The 8,675-nt window shown below is 40.1% G+C and overlaps 1 protein-coding gene across 1 annotated transcript in view; it reads left to right on the top strand.

Moving 5' to 3' along the window:
- Nucleotides 1-8,475, top strand: part of SAXO1 (stabilizer of axonemal microtubules 1) — a 105,344-nt gene extending 96,869 nt beyond the window's left edge. Inside the window, exon 4 of the mRNA XM_064376292.1 lies at nt 7,086-8,475. Coding sequence (XP_064232362.1) covers nt 7,086-8,089 — 1,004 coding nt within the window. The 3' untranslated portion in view covers nt 8,090-8,475. The remainder of the gene's footprint in view (nt 1-7,085) is intronic.
- The last annotated feature ends 200 nt before the right edge of the window (nt 8,476-8,675 follow it).

The following is an 8,675-nucleotide window of genomic DNA, read 5'->3' on the forward strand; positions in this document are numbered from 1 at the left end:
GTCCAGAAAACCACCAATAAAATATGCTCTAGCAGCATTTGGTTGTAATTTGTGACATTTTCAAAACACTGTGCAATTGGAAAGATTGAGAGTGTAATTACTTGATGCTCAGCTTTAGGTTTAGCTGTTTTCTTTTAAAGGCACATTATTGAATGGAATCCTTTTTAAAGAAGTTCTTGCCAATTACCCACATGACACTCTGGCCCTGAAGGGCTTTACTGGCGTGTGAATAGTTTGTCATGTGAAATTCTGAGGTTTTTCAGGGTCCTGTGGAGGTTTTTGGTAATAAATGCTGGGTGGAGGAAGCCAGGAGGCTTGGATAATAATGTGGTTTCAACTATATTGTTGGGTATCAGAAATCATATGAGGCAACTTTGAGCTTAGGAACCTGTTTTCTTAACACTTCATCCATCACAGAAGAGAGCCAGAAAAGCCCTGTCCTCACCACCCCCAAGTACCTTGAGGCAGTGTGTAGGCATCTATCTACAGGTAGATGCCCCTATTCAGCAAGGCCTAATGTCTGGGGGCGGGGGTGGGGGTGGGGAGGAAACATGTGGTTTATATTCAGCAAGATGGTTCCCTCTAAGGCCCCCTAATGCTTTCAAGATGCTGATAGAGCCATTAATGGCTCTTGGAGAAAGATTAGATTTTCAATTAAAATGAAGCCAATTTTGGATAATAGTTGGTAGTATTATTAGCCTAAAATAAACTTAAGAGTGTGCCAGGGGATGGGGAGGATATCAGGACTTCTGGAGTGGAGGAATAAGGAGCTTGGTAAATCCTCTTCCCAAAATACAATGACAAAACTGGACAAAACAGTGAAAATCAACCGTTTCTAGACTCTGGAAATCAACCACTGGTATGCAAAAAATTGAGAAGCATTTATTAAAGAGAAACTATGGCACCTTGGTTATGAACACTAGGAGTCTGTGGTGTTTTATTCTGGGGCTGCCTCCATCACCCCATCCCCACCCCCACTGTTCCATCTGTGTGGGGCTCTGCCTGAGCAGGCTGGGCTGTGTAAACAAGCAGCTCTTCTGTCAGTGGGGCCTGACTTGATTGGGAATAGAGTGCATACCCAGGGGTTTCAATAAAAACAATAGTGATCTCAATGGCAAGAAATCAGGAAAGACTACTTCTGAGTTAGTCTGAGGCTGTAGTGATAGTTGTGGCAAGCAACAGACCAGCAAACCAGCTAGAAATTTAAGCAGGGAAATTCAGAGAATGAGACAGACACAGTGGGTCTTGATAAGGTCATAGGTATTTCTGGTGGTCTGGAAGGCTATGCATGTGGGCAAGGCTGTGTGCAGGCTCAAGGGCAATCAGAGAGGAGACCATCTATCAACTCAGCATCCCTGGGTGAGTGTTAGGCCTTGTGCTTGTATAGGGGAGACATGAGAGAGCCCAGTAGGAAGTAAAAGCCAATTCGGACTTATAAACTGCGTGATCTTTATATGTGTTTTTCCTAACCCACACACAGATCCATTGGCAAAGTGTGAATGCCTTACTGGCTTAATGTGCTTCAGTTTAACTTCTGACCAATCACTGACTGACCACTAAATTATGCTGACATAGAGTGACCCTTAGGACGCCAGGTATGGTGGCTCATGCCTGTAATCCCAGCACTTTGGGAGGCCACGGTGAGTGGATCATGATGTCAGGAGCTTGCGACCAGCCTGGCCAATATGATGAAACCCGTCTCTACTTAAAATAAAACAAAACAAAACAAAAAAAAGCCAGGCGTGGTGGCAGACATCTGTAATCCCAGCTACTTGGGAGGCTGAGGCAGGAGAATTGCTTGCACCTGGGAAGGCGGAGGTTGCAGTGAGCTGAGATCGTGCCACTGTACTCACTCCAGCCTGGGCAACAAGAGTGAGACTCCATCTCAAAAAAAAAAAAATTAAAAACTAATTAAAAAGAAAAAATGAAAAAAAATATTGGTGGCCATACACTGCAGGGAAGATAAGACTCTATGGAATTAGTGCAGGTAAGCCACTAAACACAAGCAAAACCAACTCCCAATAGGGATCAGAATCCAGAGTTGCTGCAACATATTATCTAAAGTGTTACGTTTTACACAAAAAACTGTAAGATGTGAAAAGGGGAAGTATGACCCATGCGTGGGGGGATGAAGCAGTCAACAGAAAGTGTCTCTGTAGGAGCCCAGATGTTAGACCTAGCAGACAGATATTTCAAAGTAGCTATTATAAATATGTTCAAAGAATAACAGGAACACATATTTAAAGAAATAAAAGTATGACACCAATTGCTCATCAAATAGAGAATATCAGTAACAAGAAATAATAAAAAAGAACCAAATGAAAACTCTGGAGTTGGAAGGGCAATAACTAAAATAAAAAAATCATCAGAGGGGCTCAACAGCAGAGTGGAGCTGGCTTAAGAATCAGCAAAAATGTGTATAGTTCAATAGAGACACCCAATCTGAAGAACAGAAAAAAATTAAGAGAAAGGTCCAAACTCAGACCTTTAGATACCATAAAGTATACTAACATACTCATAATCATGGCCCCAAAAGTAGAGGAAAGGGGCAGAAAAATGATAGATTGCTGAAAGTTTCCAAATTTTATGAAAAATATTTATTAATGCATCCAAGAGCACAATCCAAATAGGACAAGTACAAGAGATCCCCATCCATTCATAACATAGTCAAATTGTTGAAAGCCAAAAACAAAGATTTGGAAGGAGGCAAAAGAGAACCCATCACATACAGGAAAATGACATTATTAATGGCTGAATTCTCTTCAGAAACAATGGAGGACTAAAGGCAGTTGATTGCATATTCACAGGACTGAAAGAAAAAATAATCTATCCTCTAAGACTTTCATATCTAATGATGATTCAAAAATGAAGGCAAAATACATTCCCAGGTAAAGATGGAGAGAAGTTACAGCTCCCTGGCTTGCAAGAAATACTAAAGGAATTCCTTCAGGCTAAAAGGGAATGATACCAGAGGGCAGCACAAATCTACACAAAGTAGTAAAGCATACTGGTAAATGTAATTAGGTAAATATATATTTTTCTTCTTAAATCATTAAAAAGATAAATTTTTCTTTTAATTCATTTAAAAGACAATTACAGAATCAATAATTATAAAACTATGAGGTTTATTTTGGGAATTCAAAGTTGGTATAACATCAGAAAATGAATTAATACATCCCATTAATAAAGTAGAAAAAAGCCACTTGGCTGATAGAAAGCATTTGACAAAGTTCAACACTCATAAAAGCTCTCAACAAGCTTAGGACTAGAAGGAAACTTCCTCAGCTTGATAAAGGGTGTCCACAAAAAAATCTGTACTTATAAAACATCATACTTAATGTGAAAAACTAAATGGCTTCCCCCTAAGATTGCGAACAAGGCTAGGATGCCAGCTTTCACCACTTCCACTCAATATTGTATTGGAGGTTCTAGCTAGTGCAATAATGCAAAAAAAGCAACCAGACAGATAAATGTATCTAGGCTCGAAAGAAAAACGCAAAGCTGTCTTTATTCTCAGATAACATAATCCCGTATGCACACGATATCAAGGAATCCACAAAAATTACCAGAACTAAAGAGTTCAGCAAGACATCAATACTGAACAATATATAAAAATTGTTCTATATTCTAGCATGGACAATCAAAATGGAATCAAGAGAACTGTTCTCTCTCCAATACCTTCAAAATTAATAAAATACTAGGAATGAAGTTTTAAAAAACAAGTGCAAGTCTGATAATGCTGAAAGCTACCAAATGTTGCTGGGAGAAATTAAAATCTAAACAAAAATGGTGGACATTCTATGTTCATGGATTGGAAGATTCGTACTATTAAGGTAGAGTTGTCTCAAATTGATCTGTAGCTTCAATGTAATTCCTATCAAAATCTCAGCAGACTCTTTTTCCTTTTTAGAACTTCGCAAAGTAATTTTAGGTTTTATATGTGAAATCCAAACAAACTGGAATAACTAAAAGTATTTTTGAAAAATAAGAACCAAGTTGAAGAACTTACCTTCCTGATCTCAAAACTTTAAAGCTACAGTAATTGAGACAGTTGTACTGACACAAAGACAAGTACAATGACCAACGCAACTAAGTTGAGAGTACAGAAATGAGCCTTTACGTCTGTCGTCATTGACTTTTCACAAATGTGCTTAGGTAGTTCAGAAGGGTGGGAGAGGAGAGTGTTTTTGATAAATCGTACTGGGACAGTTGGATATCTACATGCAAAAAGAAGAAGTTACCTCATCCAAACTCAAAAATAAAGGGTCAGAAACCGAAATGTAATAGCTAAAGCTATAAAAGTTTCAAATAAAACAGAGAAAAATCTGTGATATCTTGGAACAGGCAAAGATTTTAGATAGGGCATCAAAAGCATGACTTATTAAAGATAATATAAATGGGACTGTATCAAAATGTGAAACTTTTGGGCACTTTGAAAGACACCATTAAGAAAATGAAAAGAGGTCTCGGGTGTTTTGTTAAAATAAGAAAATGAAAAGAGAAGTGATACACTTGGAAAAACTGTAAATCACATACCTGGTATAAGATTTGTACTTAGAACATGCAAAGAATTCCATAACTCAAGAAGACAGTCTAATTTAAAATGGGCAGAACATCTGAATACTTTACCGATGAAGTTGCATGAAGAGTTAATAAGCACTGCCTATGCAAAGATATTCCACATCATTAGTGATTAGAGAAATGTAAATGACACTGCCAGATACTACTACTTATTGGAATGTCTACAATAATTTAAAAACATAGATGATAACAAGTGTTGATGACGACATGGAGAAATGAGAATGTTCTACATTGCTGGTGGGATGTAAAATGACACATCTACTTCTCCATTTTGAAAACATTTGGCAGTATTTTTTTTTAAAAAGCTAAAGATAGAATTTTCCATACAACCTAGCAATTTTACTTCTTAGTATCTACCCAAGAGAAATGAAAATATATGTTCACACACAGACTTCTTCACAAATGCTCATAGCAGAATTTTTTTGTAATAACCAAAGGGTAGAAACAACTCAAAATGTCCATCAATTGGTGAATAGTTAAACAAAATTTGGTATCATATAATGTAATATTATTCAACAATAAAAAGGTGTGAACTAATATAAGCTACAATGTGGATGAACCTCAATTACATTACAGTAAGTGAAAGAAGCCAGATGCAAAATGCTACATATTACATAATTTGTATGAAATGTCCAGAAAATGCAGTTACAGAGACCAAGAGCAAATGGTTGCCTGGGGCTGGAGATAGGAGTCAGGACTGACTACAAATGAAGATAATTGATATTTTTGGCATGATGCAAATACTCTATAACTGGATTTTGGTGATGGGTATACAACTATAAAAGTCACTGAATTGTGTACCTAAGATGGTACATTGTGTTATGGAAATTAGACTTCAATAAAGCTGTTATAAATTGTGCCTGGTGACTTCACTAGTGTTGGTGCATACACCCAAGGCTCCTGGGAAGCTGCTTTTTTCTTAACCTTTTGTAAAGCAGTAAGCAAGAGAATTTCCTGTAGATTTGGAGGGCTCACAAGGACTACTCTAAACCTGGTAATTTATGGGCCCAATGGAGCAACATAGGTCTTGGATGTCAGTCGAGTATCATGAAAGAATGCCAGCAGTGCCAAAGAGGTTGAATCACATGGTTTGTGGTCCCATTTTTCTCCCCTGGACTTTCAGTCTTGGTGCTGCCCTGAGGGCCTGAGTGGTAAAGTCAGTTTGAAAGGCTTGCAGTGCTGCCTGAAGACAGTATCTGCTCCTCAAGATGCATGGAGGCCATCTCTAGCGCAGATTTCTTTTGGATCCAGGCTTCCCTTTATGTTGGCCATTCCAGCCCCACAGCAGAGGTTCCTCTTGAGATGGACATCTAGAATGGCCAATTTTTTTCTATTCTTTAAACATTCTGAAGTTCTTTTCTTCCTGCAAATCTTCCATGATTTTTTTTTTAACTTTTACTCCATCTGGAAATATAATGCCTCTAAGTGTGATGCGAGCTATCAGAAGAAAATGGCTTTGGAGTTAACAATATAGTTTAAATTCCAAATTCCAAATCAACTCACTAGCCATGTGACTTTTAGGCAAGGTTCTTAGCTCCTCTGAGCCTTGTTTTTAGAAATCTGTAGACTGGAGATAATCATACCCATCACAAAGTGTTACTATGAAGATGAAACAAGATCATTTTATGGAAAGGCTTGAGCACAATTGACTGACATGTACTTGGTATTCCTTAATTGTTAGAACCAGAGAGTAGAGTGGGTTAGATCATGGGCTCTGGGTCTGAATTTGCATTCATGCTTTTCCACTTCTAGCCAAGTGACCTGGGACAAATGCCCTAATTTTTTATGTAGTTATTTCTACATCTATAAAACCGGCATTGATAGTATCCACCTTATTAGAACAGTCTGAAGATTAAATGAGTTAATATGTAAAGCACTTAGAACATTGCCTTAGTTATGTAGTAAGTTTTATACAAGTGGTAGCTGCTGTTCTCTTGTCAGCCAATACAATGCTCTATTCCCAGCATCCTATTTGATTTATGTGGATTAGACATGAGGATTACAGGGGCGTAATGGCTGTCACCCTACAGATGACCAGGTAGGCCTGGTTCATTGGCTGGTGGCCAGCCAGTGGTGGGTTGTAAATTGCCTATCTCACTACATCACATGCATCTTCTCACTCCTTCCATGCTGATTCAGAGAAAGTACCGTCCCCGCAGAAGAAAGGAAGTGTTCCAGGGTCAGAGTAAGATAGTGGTTGAACTTCTCTGCAGGATTGGATTCCCTGGATCCTCCCACGAACATGGACCCTCTAATCCCTGAGATCCCTGCATGCAGCATTGTGGGGTGTGATGAGAACTCCTGTAAATTTGTCTCTTCTGCCTGCAAGTACCATAAAGTTGACACATCAAGTGTTTGCAGTGGTAGCGGGGATGTGCTCTGTTCTTCCTTTGTCTCAAAGAACGCTTCATTGGAGACTGGCTTATGACCTTGGGGCTTTGTAGAATATATGTAAGTTGGTTGACTTGATTTAATGTTAATCATCTCTTCTGCTTTAATTTCAGATGATTATTTGCCTTGGAACCAACCAAGACGAGAGCCACTTCGCCTGGAACACAAGTACCGGCCGGCATCAGTCAGGTTTGATTATAGGACCACACACCAGGACGATTACCCCATAAAGGGCCTTGTGAAGACCATGAGCTGTAAACCTCTGGCCATGCCAAAGCTCTGTAACATCCCCTTAGAGGATCTGACTAACTACAAGATGAGCTACGTGGCCCACCCCATGGAGAAGCGCTTTGTACACGAGGCAGAGAAGTTCAGGCCCTGTGAAATCCCCTTTGAGAGTCTCACCACTCACAAACAATCCTTCCGGGGCCTGTTGGGGGAGCCTGCCAAGAGCTTGAAACCTCTAGCCAGGCCCCCTGGGCTAGACATGCCTTTCTCTAACTCCACTGAGTTTCGAGATAAGTACCAAGCTTGGCCAATGCCCCAGATGTTCTCCAAGGCTCCCATCCCCTACGTCCCTCCCAAAGAGAAGATGGATCTTCTGACAACAGCGCAGGCCCATTACACATACCCTAAGGGTGCCCCAGCTCAGTCCTGCCGACCTACACTTCAGACTAAGAAGAGCAGTCGCTTTGAAGGCTCTACCACCACCAAGGATGACTACAAGCAGTGGTCCAACATGCGCGCAGAACCAGTCAAGCCCATTCCCCAGCTGAACTTTCCCACCGAGCCCTTGGACTGCCTGACCACCACTCAGGCGCACTATGTGCCCCACCCGCTGATCAATACCAAAAGCTGTAAGCCTCATTGGTCTGGCCCTTGGGGAAATGTCCCTCTGGAGGCCCAGACCACCTACACCATCAGCTTTACTCCCAAGGAAATGGGCAGGTGCCTAGCTTCATACCCTGAGCCTCCTGGCTACACCTTTAAGGAAGTGGATGCTTCAGGGCACAGGATATACAAGCAGATTTCCCAGGCAGGCTCTCAGCAGAGCAGCCATCTTTCTGTGGATGATTCAGAAAACTCCAATCAGAGGAAGTTGGAAGTGTCAGCCTGATTTTGAAAAATTATTATTTAAAAATTACGCAATACTTTTAAAAGCAGACAATTGAGAATTATTTGTTGGACAAGAAAAGAATTCCCTAAAATGGAAAAAAAAAAATCTTCATCACCACTTCCAGAACAGTTGAATAAAATGAGAATCACTTGACTCAAGGAAAATGACATTTAATCACTGGCTAATTAACTCCCCTTAACCCCTCCTTTACTACATCCCTATCCCCTTTCAGGTCCTTTACTGTGTGCTTATGGAATCAAAGCTGGTCTCTGAGGTTTTCTCTGATCCAGATGTATTTTTATTAATTTAATCATTGTATGAAATGACATAATGATTAACCCTTGCCAAGTATGAAGTGTCAAAGAATAAATTTTGTTTTGGGGGGAGTGAATGTGTAGCTCTGTGTGTTTATACTCATGGGCTGTCTGTGCAGAGAGTAGTCTGTATTGCTTAGGACCTTTGGGAGATTTTATACTGACATCCCCATTGTGTTTCAGTACTGGCAGAGGTGCCTTGGGCCTGGTCTGGTGTCTTGTTTTGGGTTCTGAGTGCAGAGCTGCTTCACAAAGCATCTTTCTACCTCTTT

The sequence above is a fragment of the Aotus nancymaae genome, unplaced genomic scaffold (assembly GCF_030222135.1).
Source record: "Aotus nancymaae isolate 86718 unplaced genomic scaffold, 86718_ANA_hifiasm-v0.15.2.pri h1tg000003l, whole genome shotgun sequence".
Taxonomy (NCBI): Eukaryota; Metazoa; Chordata; class Mammalia; order Primates; family Aotidae; genus Aotus; species Aotus nancymaae.